The following is an 18856-nucleotide window of genomic DNA, read 5'->3' as shown; positions in this document are numbered from 1 at the left end:
AAGTCTTCTCAGAGCCAGGCAGGTCTTGTAAGACTATTGTCGTGAGCTGGCTTCTGCCATCACCTTCAGTATGATTGATCTGCAGACAGCAGGGATGAGCCAGACAGGAGAAGAAAACGTGTGCTTTTACTGCATTCTTGGCAAACAAGACAATTGAGTTAAGTCTGCCATTTGGAATGACTGACAGTAAGCAATCTGTTTGCTTTTGGGTAAGGACATTTAGGTGACATGATTAGTCCCTAAAAATCCAGAGCCGTTCAGCGGCTACATCAAAACAAAACAATTCTTACCCCACCTCCCCAAGTATCTGCACTTTATCAAAAAGGGCAGGACAAGGGAGGAAATGTCCCCATGTCTATCTGATGTCAGACAGACCTGCAATGACCCTTGCTTTGGGCCAGTTTTGTCACAATGGGCAGGTTGCTTCAAGTAAGTCATGTTTGCAGAATGATGGTCCTTTACATCCCAGCTAGAGTTCCTGTAGTGAGACGCAGAAAAAGACTGGGTTTTTTTGGAATGCACAGGTGCATAGCACCACGTCTATCACATGCATTTTCTATGTGGTCTGTGGGAACTCTGCGAAGCTGTTGGCCATTTCCGTGTCTGTCACTCTAAACCCCAAAGTTCCTCAAAGGCAGAAAATGGTATTCTCTCCTCACTCCCCATGCTAAGAAAAGAGTCTGGCTGTCACAGCCGGGTAGCTAGTGAAGAGGTGGGCAGAATGAAGCAGAGACTGTTGGAAAGGAAGGCTTGGTGAATGCCAGGGCCACACATGGGAGGGGTGTTTCTTGGACATGGTGGAAACAATTCGTTGGTAATGTTGCAGCAGCGGACGACGTAGGGATGATGAGATGAGATGACAAGTGGGGACTCTGGACCGTATAATGTGGCATGGAGCTACCTTGAGGCTGTATGGGGCTCATGACGACGACTTTGTTAGCCCTACCCTACCCTGAGTTTGTTAGTGCTATCAGCCAAAACTTGAATAGCCTGGGTTTTCTTCCTTGTTTGCTGAAAAAGGCAGGAAACAGAATTACCAATGTCCATGGAGGGAGTTTGAAGAAAAGAAACAAGAAAGTAAATATAAAAATGGATTATGCACAAAACAGTTGGATTGTATGGGAAAAGGCCTTAGCTGACTTTATAAGAGTTCTGTAATGTAGAAGATAAATTATTTTACCTCTGTGAACCTTATATTCCTGATCTGTTGAGATTAACAGGAAATCCAGGAACCTGTATTAGATTTTCCTAGATGCTTCCAGATGGTCATATGGGTTTTTCAATCTAGCTTTTTAAATTTATTTTTAAATTTTAATTTAATTAATGTATTTTTTATCAATCTAGCTTGTTAATAAGATGAATTAACTTGTTTTAGATTATCAAACCAACCTTGCATTCCCAGGATAAATCCTTATCTGGTCATGGTGTAGCATCCTGACTTGAAACACACATTGTGTTTACGAGGGAATTTGATAAGAGATGTGCAGGATTTGAGGGTTGCAGTAGCCAGTTGGCCAGAGTCTGAATAAACTAGAAGGGCCTGGGTGGGGGTGGGGACTCAGCAGCATTCTTGGGACAGGATGGCTTCAAGGTGACTTGGGTACATAGATACAGATGAGAGTCAGTGGCATGTGTATTCTGAGCATGCTGATGAGCCCTGCCTGCCAGAGTGCCAGGCACAGAGCCCAGCTGGGCTCCTGGACACAGGCTCCTCCCCCATCCTAGGTGCACTCCTATGTGTGTACAGTTCTCCTTAGTTTTTAATGAGTTCACATGGGGCATGCCTGATCCAAACTCTCCACTCTTCCAGGAGCCAGTGAAGAGGCAGGCACATGCAGTATACTCTTAGTAATGTGGAGCCAGAAAAGTATTGAAATGTCTTCTAGAGCCATTCCCCATCCTTGGGTGGGGTGCTGTGCAGCTCTTCACAGTCGTTTTAGCTTGCCCTGCAATCACTTGGAGGGCATGCCAAGCCAGCTTGCTGGGCTACCCTCATAAAGGGAGTATACCACATATGCCTGCCCCTTGCAGAGGAGGAAATGCAAACATTAGTAAGTCTAATAAGACCCTATCTTTAATTACCTTGCAATCACCTGGGGGGAAAAAAATAACTGGCATAAGTTAACTTCAAATGTTGGCAGCTTCTGCTTGCATCCAAATAATGACTTGATTTCAGTGACACATCAATGACCCAGAGTGTGAAGGGCTGTGTACACCTGTCCCTCTCTCATCAGGGTTGCAATGAACCTCTGCAGACCTTCTCTCCAGACCAGAAACAGAAGTCACACCTGTCTCTGCCCGTGCTTGTCCTCAGCAGACATCACAACCTGCTGTTTACTTGTTCAGGGCCAGAACGTGACTCTTGAACTCTGTGCGTGGCTCTGTTCCCAGCATTTAGAAATAAGCCTGTACTGGTTAACTGATCACTAGCTGTCAAACACATGAATTGAATAAAAGCTGCAAGAAGAGTTAGACAGACGTCTCCATAGGTGAAACACTGGCCTTGCATGTGGGAAGCTCATGGGCCAACTAGCCTGGCCTAAGTGGTGACGTTGCAGACCAATGAAAGTCCCCCTTTTCAAACAAAAGGTAGGGATGGGGCTGCAGAGATGATTTGACAGGTGAAAATCCTTACTGTTCTTCTAGAGTATCTGAGTTCAGTTCCCAGCACCCACGCTAGGCAGTTCACAAGTGCCTGTGAGTCCAGCTCTAGGAGACCCAATGCCTCAGAGGACACCTGCACTCATGTACATACCTATAGACAGACAGACAGATGCATAATTAAACATAACTACAAAACTACAAAGTAGAAGGTACCATGAGACCAACACCCAAGGCTATTATCTGATCTCCACACACATGCCCTGTATCCATGCGCGCGCACAGACACACACACACACACGCACACGCACACGCACACGCACACATGCAAAAACATACACACTACAAAAGGCTTCATACAACAGCCATGGTCACAAAAGGTCTTAGCTCTGGGCTACCTAGAACTGGAGCAATGTTCCTTTGGCCTCCTTAGCATTTGTTTTAGAATTCCACAGACTCTCTCCTCAGCTCTCCCTTCTAAATTTCTTATTAAGTTTTAAAATCGTTGAGCAGATTAAAGGATTCCTGTGAAGCTTTTATGCTTAAACTTTGCAGGGAAAATTCTCTGTCTCTGTGACTATCACTGGGACAGATTAGAAATAATTTGGAGCTGAATTGGATTTGCCATTTTGTGAGCTTTTCTTATCTACCAGGGCTAATAGCAGACACTTCCCTCCCCACAAGGGAGGGAAGCCTTATTATCTGCCTTTCACAGAGTGGAAACTGAGGTCAGATAGGCCAAAAGGCTTAGACATGACTATTTCATCAATATAGCTTGAATCAATAGAGGGTGTTCTGTATCCCGTATTAAGTTCAGAAGCCCAGAAACTGTACAGGCAGAGACACAGTGGTGTGGTAGAAACAGCTTATGCACAAGCCTTGGTATCAGAAGCACCTGGGCAGGATTTAACTTCTACTTAGAGGCTGCCTGGCCTTAGATATTTTTTTCACCTCGTGGAGATGTGTCCTAATTGCTTCTGAATGACGTGCAACTGTCGTCCTGGGAGATGGAAAGGCTCCTGGCCTCATCAGAGCCCCTCTGCCCCCGCTTCTCTCTGGCCTCAGCAGGCTCCACGCTTGCCCTCCCTGAGCTGCCAGCATTTCTGGAAGGCTTGGGTCCTGAGGATGGAACTTGATGTCTGGGGGCCATCTTGCCTCTTCTACATAATTACTGGACTAATTCTGGTCAGTCAGCCATTGCACCCAGGCCACCATGTCTTCATTGGAAAGACAGAGACCATTAGTAGCCTGCCTGCCCCCAAGGTCAGTGCTGAGAATGGCACCGCTGGGTAGAGTGTGAACACCACAAGAGACCCAGGGAGCACCTGGCACTGGGGCAGGTGTCTGTGGCAGCTTCACTGCTGTCTACTTGGGTATCTCCTCCAGGCCATCCGAATGTCCCTGTCCCCTTGTTGTCTGGGGAGTTCTGTCCTGAACTGCAGCATGGCCCAGTAGCCTCTGCGGCAGAAGCCTTCTCTTCAGATGCCTCCTGCTCAGGGACTACCTACTCCGCTGCCCTACCTTTCCCACACCCCCTCTCTGTCCACCTCCTGTCATTCCATTTGGCAGAAAGAGGCCAACACTAAGACCCAGCACTTGCTGCAGAAGCTCAAGACCTGTGTTGAGTCCCTGGAATCCACTGTAGAAGAGGAGAGGCAGCTCTGGAAGTTTCTTTTGACCACACATATGCCAGGGCACATGCACACTCATGCTCACAAACACAGAGCAGCAAATAACTGTAAAGAAAAAAAATTTTAAGCCTGTTTTTTTATAAGTTTTCTTCTGACTTCTCCAGATGCAGCATGGCAGGCACACACATACACATTAGAATGAAAAGGGGGCGGAGGGACAGAAAAAGAAAGGAAGGAAAAAAGAAAGCATGCTATTTGCTTGACCTGAATTCTTTGTAGATTTTTCCAGTCCACCTGTTTTTAACTATAATTATTAATGTGCAAAAGCATGTAAGCGCTTTAAGAAAGATCTAGCTGGTCACATGAAAGCCAGCATCTCTGTGTGGTACTGCTGGAATGTCACAGGGATTCCGAAAAGTCCAGGCCAAGCCTTTCCCCATGAGGTGTGAGAGCAGCAGGTCAGACAGCAGAAGCTCTTCTGTAGTCCAAGATGGCAGAGAATATACTGGAAATACATGCCAGACTTTGATAAATGCTGCACATGTTCATGAATGAAGCTGTTTACTTAATTTTCCCTTCCTTGCTTATCAACATGGGAGAGTTGCAACTGTGGGTTTTCTTATATTAAACCAACCTTGCCTTCCACAGAAGAATGAGCCTTGCTCAGTTGGTGCTGTATTTCCTATTAGGCAACATAGGCTAAACTCCTGCTTTAGAGTCATTGAAGATGTTGAGGGACAGTCTACAGTGCTGACATGCTGCTTTGTGTGGTGGTTTATCTCCGGCACCTGTCTTATTCCTTCTCCGTATTCTTCTTCTCTTTATTGTTATTGACTATCGATTATTATTATTATTACATCATCATCATTACTGTGTGTAACAGCTGGGAGAGTACACATGCCACAGGATACACGTGAAGGTCAGAGGACAATCTTTAAGGGTCATTTCTGTCCTTTCACCTTCATGTGGGTTCCAGAAATTGAACCCTGCTCCTCAGCATGCATGACAAGCTCTTCAGCCCTGAGCCATCCCACTGGCCATATTCCTCCTTTCACAGTTTTCCTACATCCCACTGGCCATATTCCTCCTTTCACAGTTTTCCTAAAGTAGTTTACACAGATTTCCTATTATTTCTCCCTTAAGGAGTTTCTTCATGGGAAGGTTGTAACAAGAACTTTTTCTCCTTGATGGATACAGAGCTACCTGCTTATCTACCTCATCCTCTGAATAAAATGGTTGGTCCGTAATGCGCCTCCTAACTCTCCTCATCTTGGCAAAGCCTGTGCAGAAGCTCCCTGCCTTGGTCCTGATACTGGTAACTTACATAATTACTCTTTAATCAATCTGGCTGGAAGTCGATAAATTTCACTGACTTTCTCAAAGAACAACCTTCTGGTTACTTTGTCTACTTTAGAGATTTTTGTTTGTTTCTTAGTTCATTGATTTCTGCTCTGTTTTTTTTTTTTGTTGTTGTTTTTTGTTTTTAATTTCTTTTCTGCTTACTTTGAGTTTAATTTCCAACTTTTTTCCTAAGTTCCTAAAGTTGAAGGCCAGTCCTTAGCTACTCTGTGAGGTGCTGTGGATGTAACTGTGGCGACTATGCCTGCGAGCTGCAGTCTCAAGAGACAGGATGCTTACAAGGAGCACAAGTGTCCTCCAAGGCCAATGTGCAAAGGGCTAAAGGCTCACTGCCTCTGAAAAGCTTTGACTTGGTCAAGATTTCAGCAAGTCTTCCAGAAAGCCGCATGCAGATGTGGAGTGAAAAGGAGGCCTGTTTAAGTACGAGAAGGCAGTACGCACCAGGGCTCTGGCTCACCTATGTCCCAGCCCCATCTCTCTTGACTGATGCAGCTACGCTTCCAGCCAGCAATGCTCTGGGTAGCTGTAGTGGTACCCAGCGTAGGCTGACTAGGCTCTGCAGTGTTCAGCCAGCACCATGAGCTGGCATCCTCACAGAGGGCTAGCAGCTGACACCCAGCCTCATCTTCTCTAGTCTCTATTTCTTTTCTAACATTCAGGTCAAACTCCTCTGGCAGCCCCTTCAAGCCAGTGGCCCACTCACATTCTGGCATGAGGACAGCAAACAGCATGCCCAAAGGGTGGCCATGAGCATACTCACATGAACAGTGATCTGTGCGTGCACCCCAGTCACAGCATGGAGCCCTGCCAACACCCACTGTGCACTTCACCCCTGGGCAGGGTCTGAACTGGCACCTGGAGCTCCTATTGACACCTTCCTTGCAAGCAGCAAGCTCTGCTCCTGCTGGTCCTTACGTCTTGAGCATCCCAGCTTCATACAGAGAGCTGACTGTGGACTTACAAACCAGCACTTGCAAGAGTTGCAAAACGATTAAGAAAAATGCTACGAGGTGAAGATCCAAACTGAGAATTGGGCAATGAATATGTTTCTTGAAGGAAAGGGACAAGGGACAATCACTTCCTCCGCTCACTGTCCACAATGGTAAGCTCGCCTTCCCAGTCACTATGGCACAGTCTAGCCCCGCCTCCCCCCGCCACACTATGTATAAGGCACATGAGCAGCCTCAGGACTGCTGTCCAAAATTTCAACAAGACATAAAAACACAGAAGACCATTTTCAGCCACACAACTTCCAACCTTCAGAACAGTACTCCAAATGCTGAGCTGGGAAGGGTTCTGGCAGAAAGCAGAGAGTCCTGGCAGTCTGCGCCTCCACGGTTGAACTAACCTTGAGGTGGCCAGGGTCCCCCGTCTTGCTGCCCTCAGAAGGGTTTGTGGGTCTGCTCTCCACTCTGGGCCGGACGACCTGACGGAAAGGACTGGACAGGGGAAAGCCGCTCACGCTAATCCCATCTGTAAAGGAAGACAGAAGGCTCGAGTAAAATGGACTGTCTTGTTTTGTGAGGCAGGGTTTGTTTTGTTTTTCAAAGTAGTAACAAGAAAGAACGTGGCAGTATCGACTCTCTGGTCTAATTACAAGGTGGGAGGGTCCTCCCTGGGCATTCATTCCCACTGGCAACAGGCAGGCAGCTTCCTTTGAGGGAGTAGTGTGAGGGAAGTGGGCTTTCATGGAGAAGAGATGGCCCAGAGTCCAGTGGGGCTCTCAAGGAAGGACACGCCCAGCAAAGGACCGACCAAAGGCAAAGCAGCTCTCCCAGGCACTGGAGACCAGCTGCCAACGAGACCAGCCACTGCAATGGGACTAGAAGATTCTACCAAAGCACACTGCCATGTCCTATGCTGGCCCCAACTTTTCACTCTGATGACAACCATCGCTGATGCCCTAACATCCCCAAGTCTGTGCCCCTTCCACAGTGCTTCCCCTGGGTATACTAACTGAAAGCAATCTTTCCCTCTGTCTCCCAGCACCTTCCATGGCCTGAGATCTGTGCCTGCTATGTGCCCACCAGGGCAGAGGCTGAGCACGAGGGACCAAATGAAGGAATAGCAGGTCCTGGGAAAGAAGAAATGCCTTGGAGCTGGAAAACTCTGGAACATGGGTACTTTGCAGACATACACACACACACACACACACACACACACACACACACACACACACACACAGACACACACACACAGAGGTGAATATTGCCTAGAGACCTCAAAAAACAATCATCTTAAAACTTGTAGCCTTTCATGTTTCCTCTAACCCAGTGGAGAGGAGAAAAGATAGGTGGCAGCATCTACTGGAGCAGGGTGTCTCCATCTCCTGATGGGGCAGAAGTGTGAGCAAGGGCAAAGCTAGAGATGGAAGAGCGCAGCTGCAGAAGCAAAAAACAAAACAAAACAAACAAACAAAAACTGGCAAAAGATGTCACAGGACGCACTGGGAAGGAACTCTCTTTAGCTTGGGAGCGGGAGAAGGTCAGAAAATGATATTCGACCACCCCACCTGCGTTTATGCTGACAGAGGCAGTGCAGTCCCACGGTGAATGCAAAAGAGATCTGTCCGACAATTAATAGGAAGACAGGACTGAAAGGTCACAGATGAAGGCAGCTTATCAGGACCAAGGAGCTCAGCGGTACTATTAGGATGGAGGGCGTGCAAGCATGCCGCGAATAAAAAGTGAGCTTGTAGCGAGAACTTCACAGCTAGCGTTTATAGTGTCCAATCTTTCCATTAGGAGAAACGCTGAGGGCAATTTCAGGATGTATTTCTGCATGCTGAAATAACACTTCTCTTGAATTCAACTACATATCACAATCATGATAACGAGTGGGAAATGACAGCTGAGAGCAGGCGCTAGCAGTGGCGAGAACACAGCCACCGTGGCCACATGGGCAGAGCCAGCCTACAAAGATTAAGGCATATCCAGGCACTGACAAGGTATGTGTGTGGCAGCGGAGAGACTGGCCTCCCTGTTGGGAACGGAGAGGGAAGGGGCAGCCCTCAACACGAATTATCACCATCCAATCAGCTACCCCATGGGAAGCACGGAAGCGTCCTTGGAGGCACTCTGCTGCGCTTCTCCCACTCTTGACTTCACAACTCCAGAACCTCCAACCTTCAGACTCCAGAATTTACTGCACTGTCCTCCAAGGTTCCCAGTCCCTCTGCCTCAGACTGCTCTAGTCTCCCGGAGTCTCCAGCTTATAGGTAACCCATGGCAGGACTTTCTGCTCTCCACAGGTACGTGAGCCACTTCCTCTTGTACACAGTAGCCACCCTTTCTCTCTGAAAAAAACTGGCAGACCTGGTCATGGGTCATGGCATCCTTGGACTGGCAATGGGCACAAGTGTGAGGAGGCATCTCACTCGGTCCTCACTCCCGGCAAAGTGGGGTGTTACCATGCTGATTCGACACGTGAGAGCCCAAGTTCCAATGAGGCGAGTGACTTCTTCAGAGTTACACAAGCCATCAAAGCACTGCTAAAACCAGAACTCAGAACCACCAGACACACTGAGACACACACACACACCGAGCTCACCAGCCCAGGCTGCTCTACAGCACCTCAGGGGGTCCAAATTATACAGCAAGCTTTCACCAAACCTATGGTAAGGACCCCCAAAGGGCTTAGCAACCAAGCCCAGTGAGCAGGTATGCTTTTTTTTTTTTTTTTTTTAATGCTTCCAGAAAGAAAAAGAAAGAGGCATAAACGAAAAAGACTGAATATACTTTTTTGGTAACAGACACCTAAAATAAACCTAAATAAAATGTAACTAACGTAAGCCGGCAATGGATCTCTCCTGGGAGTCTGTCAGTGTAGGCTGCTCCAGGTAGAATACTTTTTAAAGATGCTTTCTCATGTATTCATAAAATCCATGGATGCCAAAAAAGGCCATCTGGTTATCATAAAATATGCTCAAGAAAACCGAAGCAGCTGAAGCAGTTGGCTAAGAAGATGAACTAACACTCGTCCTTAATCTCCACAGAGAAGGCAGCACGCTCATTCATTCAGAAACTCTGCAATGTGTTTAGGGAAATAAAAATAACTTCTACAGTGACAGTGGACTTGGAGTGGCACAGTCCCCAGCCTCCACGGACAGCCTCATCCAGACACTGCCTTCCCTCCACTGGGTGCCCACAGCGATGGCACCATGCCCAAGGCCTTACCCACATGTCTGGAGGCTTCTCCTCGTCCGCCTGAACACACAGAGTGCTTTGGAGTTCCCAGACTGCCCTACGGTTGTGGCTCTGAGTACTAGAGCTACCAGTAGGAATGAGTAAGTGATCATCTTTCCACAGGAAGGAGAGGGTGGGTTAGTTCCAGGCTTCCCGTGTGAGAATATTTTCATGCTGCTACTAAATTATTTCTTTGTAGAATAAGATGTCAATGAGAGGTGCTGATTTCCTTGATACTAGAACAGGACTGGCTATAGAAGGTAAAGGTAATTTGCAGTTAGCTTTCCTGGAGTGAGACAGGCACAATCCTCTGGGGAAGCCACTTGGAGGCTATTAGTGCAGAGCTGTTTCCCTGTGCACCGTTATGGACCTGTGTACACACGTAGGGTTCAGCAGAGGTACCCGTGGCCTGCTGAGCTCTGAGGAGAACCCACTCTGCTTCCCATGGGCGAGCATACTTCTTGCCCCCTTCTGATGAACAAACAGACTGGGAGCAGGCTGCTATGGATAGCAGCATCAGCACAGGTTTCCAGAGTCCAGGGCTATAAGCAAAGCACATTTCATTGTGTGTGGCTTCACATTTACTGACAGCAGAAGCTAGGGCTACCACTGTAGCTGGAGACTGCTTGCCTTTGTGGGCCACTGCTGTGCAATCTGCTGTGTTCTCTTTCATGCCTGCTCGCCTGACGCTGTCCCCGGACATCTGAATGGTTGTTTGGCATCTCTGCCCTTGTCTGCTGCTCAGGGTATTTGAGAATAAATATGGATTTTTGGAGTTCTTGGTCTTATTTTTTAAAGAACAGTGACTCATCCTCAAGCGCTCAGAAGCGTGAGGCAGTGTGCCTGCAGTCTTAACACAGAGGTACTTCTTTCTGTCTTTGAAATTCCTAGATGCCTGGGTTTTTCCATAAACATAACTGTTTTTTTTGGGGGGGGGGGGTTTCTATGGGTTTTGTTCTTTTTGTTTTGTTTTGTTTTAGTTTTAGTTTTTGTTTATTTTTTAGGAAGCCTGAGGTTTTTGTTAAAACATGGCTTTTTTTCCTTGTGCTAGAGAACATTAAGACAGAGAAAACATTTATTAGTGCCCAGCCCACTCGCCAGGCATGCAATTCAGTTGTCCCTTCCTGCCTGTTCTCACGGGGTTCTCATTTGTAGCCAGGACAGATCACACCTGTCTTGTCTGCTGTATACCCCTTGTGCCAGCACAAGTCCCCTGAGAATCCGCCTGAATGCACTTTGGGCCTTTCTCGCTCTACTGTGCACATCTTACAGGCAAGTCCAGGATCTGTGAATTCCCAGCTTCTGCCTGCCTATGACTTCCTCACTCACACTTGCCCCCTCAGCCTCCAGGAAGCTACTCTTTCCTTTCACTTGATGATGAGTCCTGCTGTCCCATGCTTTGTCATCAGAAGCAAGAACTCCCTCAGGGCTCCATGAGACATTTTCCACCTTGTCCCAACCTGCCCCTCTGAAGGTGTTCTCATCTGCCATCTGCCTTCGGGGACCAGACACATCCTATACCCAGTTCCTAGTCCTGTGGGCTTGGAGGTCTACAGGGTGATGGCTGAGCCTTGGTTCCTGGGTGCCCATTCTGCAGCTGGGTTCCCATGGCATCCCACGCTGTTTCATCCTTGCTGAGCATTTCTCTGCCTTGTTTTGATACAACCAGGGCAGGCTGCTGCCCTCTCCCCAGCCAACTTTAACCTTTCTTGGTACCGTCTCTTCTCTACCCACTGAGCCCCTTACAGAAGGCCTCTAGGGACCAGAGACCCTAAGCCTGCAGTCATAATCTGGCTGGCCCATCTAGGCCTTGAGTGGTTCCCTGATGACTTTGAACAAATGCTCACTCTTTGTCGCCCACTTTTTCCCCCATACTTGAGCTGAAGTTGGGAGTCAGTATCTTAGATTTTAATCCCTGACCTGTGACTACTTTTGGGTTGCGTTGGCCATTGCGTGTTGCTTTTGTTTTGTATTCAGTGGGTTGATGGCTTTTGCTCCTGACAGAACAAAGCTAATGTGCTGGACAGCCTGCCTGTCGTTATATTTAGCTGTGCCACCTACCTGCCTTCTGACTCACAGGCAGTCATTTCACAGCACTACAGCGTAGCCACGGGAAAGGTCAGCCTGCCCCTGCCTCCCTGGGGCTCCCAGGAGAGCATCTCTGCGGATGTAGACAGCTTCTTGCCGCCCACCATGCTTGCCCCAGAGGGCTGTCTAACAACCTATGAAGTACATACATTGCTAGGCCCTCTGTCCAGCCAGTGTGTGGGGAAGTTAACTTTGTTCTTTGATTTAAACTCTGGCTGGGATGGGGGTTCGAGTGTCTGTCGCTCGTCAGCAACAGGTGATTGCAGCGAGGGAACAAGAGCCTGCCTGTGGACCACAGCTCTCCCTGAGCTCATCATCACTGTCTCCAGCCAAGCTGTGGTGACTCGCCAAGAAGACAACTGCAGGGTGGGGATGGCTGTTCCGTGGAGAACTATAGGTGCTTCAATCCAAACAATAAGAGATGGGGAAGTATGGGCACTGTTCTGCTAACTCAGGGTGCAGACTGCCCAAGCGTTTGCAACATTGTCCTCACCTCCTCCTGGCTGCCTTCTTTGTTCTCGTCTTTACTGCTTCTGTCATTGTTGGCTACCTGCTGCTATCACCCCTGTCTGCTGCCTCCCAAGGTGCCATCATGGTCACATTGCCAGTACAGCGTGGCTTTGCTTCTCTTTGTTCCAGCTTGATTCGGGACATCTCGCTGCCGAAGTCAGTATACGAAGCAGCCGTACCTGGCCCTACCCTGAGGCCATTTCATCTTCTGCCTCATTTGCTCCTATTCCAAAGGTACACAGCTCCTCGCATCTATCTAGTTCGTCACACCCTCACATTGACTGCCGATGGTGCACACCACGGCTTCTCTGCCTTCCTCTGTACTGGAGTTGCCTAGGATCTTTGAAATGCCAGCCCTGCTCCCACTGTCATTTAGCCGGAATCAGGGTTACTGAGGGCACTAGGAGTGACTGGAATGCTCAGCACAGTTTGGGAACCGTCGGTGTAGACAGCCTCCCCTCTGGTACAGACAGCCTTCCTTCTGTCTACATGCAAAGTTCCCACTCATCCGCTGACTGAGTTGTTCCAAAAGCTTTGGGCAGACCCAGTGGCTGTTCAGTGCCTGTGACAAAGGGCTTGGAGATGTGGCAGGGCCAGTCCTCCGCCAGATGATTGTTTTGGAGCCATTTGGAGGTTCCCCACCTCTTGTTCTTTCATAGCAATTTCAGAATCACTTTTCAAGCTCTTTAAAGTCATCTGTTAGAATTTTCATCCAAACTGTTTCAAATTGATAGAAAATTTTTGGGGAAAAAAGAGAATTTCTTATGCTCTTTAGTCTTCCTATCTATGAATATGGTATATCTCTTTAACGTGCTTGTCATGTTTAATGGCTTCCCAGCAACATTTTATAATTCCCTCTGGGAAGGGCTTATGGTATTTCACAGATTCGTTCCTAGATGGCTTATTTTTGTCACAAATAGTGCTTGAAGTCTAAAAATAGAAGCCTAAGTTTCATAGAGTAGTAAGCACTAATGTTAAGTTACAGTTTGATAGATTTCTCTGTTTGTGTTCAGTTTGGTAGCCTCCACCGAGATCAGAGCAGCACAGTTCCTAACACTCTCTGCCACCTTCAGTCCTGTTGCTGTTGGCAACTCTCTACCAAGATACACAAGTCTGGCTAGTGCCATGATGCATCGGTCTCACTAGTTACAGGGTACTAAACACAGTAGCTATTCACTGGTGTCTTCTTGACCCTCTTCTTTGACTTAAAGTCATATGAAGATGTTCTTTTACACTCCTGGAAGCAGAAGCCTCAAATCAACGTACGTGCTCCTCCTTTCCCTCAAGATGGTGTTTGAGGTCCGTGCCACCACTCATGTGTCTTCTTGCTGTATGGTATGCTGCTGTCAACATGGTAGTTTAGCCATTCTACTTCTCATAGAGATGTGGCTTGTTTTCAGTGACACTGGCATAGATGCTCTGGTAGGCCTTAGACAAGCAGGGGTTCAAAGTGGCTCTCTTCTCTTCTCTCTTCTCTTCTTCCTGCTCCTCCTCCTTCTAGAACTTTTGGTTTGGGGAATCAAACCCAAGCACCTGGCTATGCTAGGCACAGTCAACAGTCAAAATGTCACCTCCTTACAGTATGTGGTTAGGTGTTTTGCTCTTTCAGTGTTGTCTTTTCACAAGCAGAATTTGGGGGGTTTTGTTTCTTGGGTTTTTTGTTTGTTTGTGTGTTTGTTTTTGAAACAGGGTTTCTCTGTGTAGCCCTGGCTTTCCTGGAATGTTCTATGTAGACCAGACTGGCCTTGAACTCACAGAGATCAAGCAGCCTCTGCCTCCTAAGTGCTGGGATTAAAAGCCTGCACCACTATGCACACCTAGAATTTCTTAATTTTGTTTTTTTGTTTAGTGCTACCTTTTATCTAGGAATCTTTGCCTACACATAGGTCATAGAAATACTGCCCTCTATTCCCTCTGGAAACTGTCAGTCTACTTTTTATACTTAGGGTTATGGCTCCTTTGAGCTAGTATCCCCTTTCCCCTTTCCCTCACAACTACAGCTGCCTCTCTCTCCCTCACAGCTACAGCCCCTCTTCCCCCCTCCCTCCCTCACAGCTACAGCCCCTCTTCACCCCCTCCCTCCCTCACAGCTACAGCCCCTCTTCACCCCCTCCCTCCCTCACAGCTACAGCCCCTCTTCCCCCCTCCCTCCCTCACAGCTACAGCCCCTCTTCACCCCCTCCCTCCCTCACAGCTACAGCCCTCTTCACCCCCTCCCTACCCCCCCCCTCCCTCACAGCTACAGCCCCTCTTCCCCCCTCCCTCCCTCACAGCTACAGCCCCTCTTCACCCCCTCCCTCCCTCACAGCTACAGCCCCTCTTCCCCCTCTCCCTCCCTCACAGCTACAGCCCCATCTTCCCCCTCTCCCTCACAGACATGTGTTGTCTGCTTTACATATCCTGTTCTTCTTTGTGGTTTCTTCCTGGCAGCCTGGTATCCACGGCTGTGCCATCCCGTGGAGCTCTGCCCTGTTGGCCTGTTCCATGTGGTGCAAAAAGGCAGCTGCTGGCTACTTACAGCTATGGGCACATGAACAGTATAGTGTGCATATATGAATCTAAAGAACTGATTATTGATTTCACTTGATTTTAATTACTTTAAGCAAATTTCTCTAGTGACTACTATATTATACAGCACAAGTCTAATGGGAGAGACAAAGCAATTTTACATAAGTTAAAAAGTGTTACTGTGGTAAACACCAGCCATAAAAAATGTATGGTGTTGGGTGTACGGAGAGGGGCTGACCTAATTTAGAGGACACAAGGAGGATTTTCTCCAGGAGTAATGCCAGGCTAGGATGCAGAAGATGAAGAGGGCCTGAGCAGGTGAAGACAGGAGGATGAGAAAGAGGTTCTTTATGTGTGTGCAAAACCTCTGGGCAAAGGAGAAAGTACACTTCAGGAATATAAACATTTTCTGAAAGGTGTGTGTGTGTGTGTGTGTGTGTGTGTGTGTGTGTGTGTGTGTGTGTATGAGAGAGAGAGAGAGAGAATATAAATGAGAATCCTCAGTTGAGGACACCTAGTCTGACATTCTGTGACAGCAATCTAAGCCTGACACAGGAATAGGAGCTCATGAGGGCAAGGAGAGAGGGGGAAGGGAGGAAGGGAGGAAATGAGAGAAAGAGAAAGGCAGAGAGACATACAGTTAGCTCTTAAGAGTCCTGGCCTATCAGTGTGGAACCTAATTTGGAGCCGAGGAAGGGGGAATTTTATGCAATAGTCAGGGGAGCTTTTGCTTTTCTTAGTTTTTAAAATCAATGCTCTGCCTTGGAGCTTCGAGCCTCCAGCCTTGCTAGCTACTTAATGAAGACACAACCCCCTTTCCTGTATGTTCGGATGCATGGACGCAAACCCACTGTGCAGACTATCACAGCCTTTAGTCTGCCCTTTGAGTCACTGCATTCTAGAGGACCATGAGCGTGTGCCATCCTAGAGTGGGAAAGGGGACGGGGGCAGGCTGCAACATACCCACCCACTAACTTATAAACAAGGGATTTCCACTTTAACCCCAAACTGACACTTCTCTGATTTTCTTTCCCAAATTTTTAAATCTCAAAATAACATATGCTAATTCAGCTATCCCCTGTGAGAAACGGAGTTCACCTATTCATGTTTCTCTTCTAGTAGAGGAATACATGTAAATAACATATAAAAGAGAAAAAAAATCAGGGATCTGGAGAGATGGCTCAGAGGTTAAGAGTGCTGACTGCTCTTCTAGAAGGTCCAGGTTTGGTTTCTAGCACCTCCATGGTGGCTCACAATCATCTGCAACTCCAGTCCCAGGGAATCTGACACCTTCTTCTGTCTTTCTCAATGAGCACCCAGCACACAGACATACAGGCAAAATACCCAAACACATTAAAAAAAAAAAAAAAAACCAGAAAGAAAAGATAAGAAATCTGAGTGGAAACACAAGGATCATATTAGCATGTCAGGACTATTGCCATGGCTGTGCAAGAACACTCACTGTTTGCCTGAGGTCAGGAAGGCAATGTTAGTAGAGCCTAGCCTTGACTAGTTTTCCTTCTAGAAAATTTGTTCTGGACAGATCTAGGATCTGCACCCAGACCTTCCATCTCTCAGTCCTTTGAGACTTGGTGCAATGACCCCGCACTGCACTGCCCTTTCTACCTCCACAAGTCCAAGAGGTGATGTGGGTACAATGGGTGCTGCTGCTGCAGCCTAAAACAGTCAGGAGAAACGGATTTGAACCAGTCTGGCCACTTTAGGAGGGAGTCTGGTTGGCCTAGTCCCCAAAATCTTCCACAAGTGGGCCTCAGGTGGCACTACCTGCTTAAGCAGTCGCCAGCACACCCAGATCCTTCGGAAAGACATCCAGCTTCTCTGGTGGCTTTCCAGGAAAGGCCCCTGGGCCTCAGGCTTCTGTGGCCTGTCCAAATACTGCCATACCTCCACACTGGTGTCTGTTGAACCCATCTCCGCTGAGGCCCTGCTTGAGGACCTTTATTCGGCAAGTAACGCCATCTGAGTTCATGATGCCGTCACCCCTCCGGCAGTGAGGGTGCCAGGACAAGGCCTGGGCCGAATTCTGAGGAGAGCCACCCTAAAGGGAGGCAGTTTTGAGAAGGTAGAACAGCACCCAGAGATGCCACAGGGACTCACAGGAAATACCACCTCTGCCACTACAACGCACCAAGGAGAGAACTCACGAGAATTTGAGAAACCATGACTAGAGCCAGGCTCATGGGGCAGAGGGAAGTGTATGAATGCTGGTCTACTACTGAAGACAGTGGAGGCACATCAGACACACAGCAGTGCCTCAGGACAGCTGCAATAGGGACCCAGCGAGAGGGGAACAAGAAGGGGGAGGAGGGCAAGAGCCCAAACTGCATGGGACCTCACTTTGGTGAAAAACCCTATCCAATTAGCAGAAGATGAATTTGAGTAGACAAGGCAAATGACTGGTGGAAGAGCTACTGGGAGTCTGTAATGGTTTGAGGAAAAGACACCCACCATGCCACACCCTAGGCCAAGAGGAAGAGCGAGGCTACCAAAGACAAACAACAGACACGTCTGCCAGGAGCAACAGGATGAAGACAAAAGTGCATCTCAGGTGGAAAGGAAGAGAACATGTCTACAAGTAAGCTCCATTAGCCTTCAGAAGAGGTCAGCTGCAGAGAGGAAGGAGGCTCAAAGACAAGGACACGCTGAGGAGACCCAATCTAGCGTTCACAGTTCTCAAGGAGTGAGTTGGTGGTCCTCGGTGGGGAGCGCTGTTGTGGCTCAACATGCAGGCCTCCAACAACATCACAGGTCAGAGTCCAGGAATGCTCTGTGCCAAAGTCATGTCATCCACCCCCTCTCAAAAGGTGTTAAACCCCCAGCAGCTCCCGAGCATAAAGCTCACCATCCTTTCATCCTCCTACACCAAGCCTGGGAAGATGACCCCTTGTGGACAGGGTCACCGCTCTATTTACAAGGAAAAACAAGCTGTCTGTCTGCCCACAGACAGTAACGCTACAGCAGTTCACCTCTGTACCCATCTAGAAACAGTCTTGTTTGTTCTCTGGGGGAGGGAGGCACGGTTAAGACAAACACCCCTGTGCACAGGGCCGCCACACTGCCTCATGACACCAGCACTGCCTCGTGATGCCTCGGACAGATTGTCCACCTCTCTGGGACTCAGCTTCCTGCTCTGCAAAACAAACTGATTAGAGGAGATGCCATCTCTAACCTGCTCTGCGTTCCGTGGGGCTGAAGGCTCACTCCTTTCCATACAGAGTCTGAAATGCCACGTTTAATTATCGGGTCTAAGGGACACTGTCGGCAGGGAAGGCTGACATTTCTCTTATAAAACCAAGAGCCAAGAAAGCACACAGAAAAGGGAAATAGAATTAAATAATTAATTGGGAGGGAAACCAAAAGCAGAGGACATTTCCACTGCGCTGTCAGGCCCAGTGACCCAAGAAGGCTGTTTCCAACACAGCATCAGTCCCAATATCATCAAAACGATAACGTATTGATCCGTCTGAGAGCGCCTTGCACATCAACGTGCCCTTCAGACAGAGAGGGCCATGGAACAGCCTGACTTCATCTTCAAGACACACTATGGAGAACTTCAGTGTAGAAATAACTTTGCCATCTGATCAGATAAGAAAGACTGTGAGGCAGAAGCAGTACGAGAGTGTGTCTCCCTTGTTTCTTCTTTTAAAGGCATGGTATTGTGAACTGTCACACTAATGGGGAAAATGTCATAGGATAAACATGTAGACTCTCTCTGCTTTTATTGAATAAAAACAGTTAAGATGGTGCCAGCTAGCAGCCAGGCTTGTTTGGCCTCATAGTCCTCAATCCTGTCAAGGGTCAGATCTGGAGAACGTATCAGCCTCAGGTATGTGACCCAGGGACGATGCTATCTCCCAGGAGTACTGTGTTCTGCTAGCAGGAAGAGAGCACTGGGTGGCTGTGTCTTACTTTGTCACTGCCTCTACCCAGTCATCTCCTAGAGACTACAAGGAT

At 48.0% G+C, this 18856-nt stretch overlaps 1 protein-coding gene across 2 annotated transcripts in view; it reads right to left on the bottom strand.

Annotated features, from left to right (window-relative positions):
- Positions 1–18856, bottom strand: part of Trappc9 (trafficking protein particle complex subunit 9) — a 456412-nt gene that overhangs the window by 305122 nt on the left and 132434 nt on the right. For both annotated transcript variants that reach the window (XM_051159558.1, XM_051159557.1), the window contains one exon: positions 6940–7064. In XM_051159558.1, the coding sequence (XP_051015515.1) occupies positions 6940–7064 (125 nt within the window). The remainder of the gene's footprint in view (positions 1–6939; positions 7065–18856) is intronic.

Source organism: Acomys russatus, chromosome 17 (genome assembly GCF_903995435.1).
Source record: "Acomys russatus chromosome 17, mAcoRus1.1, whole genome shotgun sequence".
Lineage (NCBI taxonomy): Eukaryota > Metazoa > Chordata > Mammalia > Rodentia > Muridae > Acomys > Acomys russatus.
Note: the sequence above shows the minus strand (reverse complement) of the source record. Positions and strands in the feature narration are given on the sequence as shown.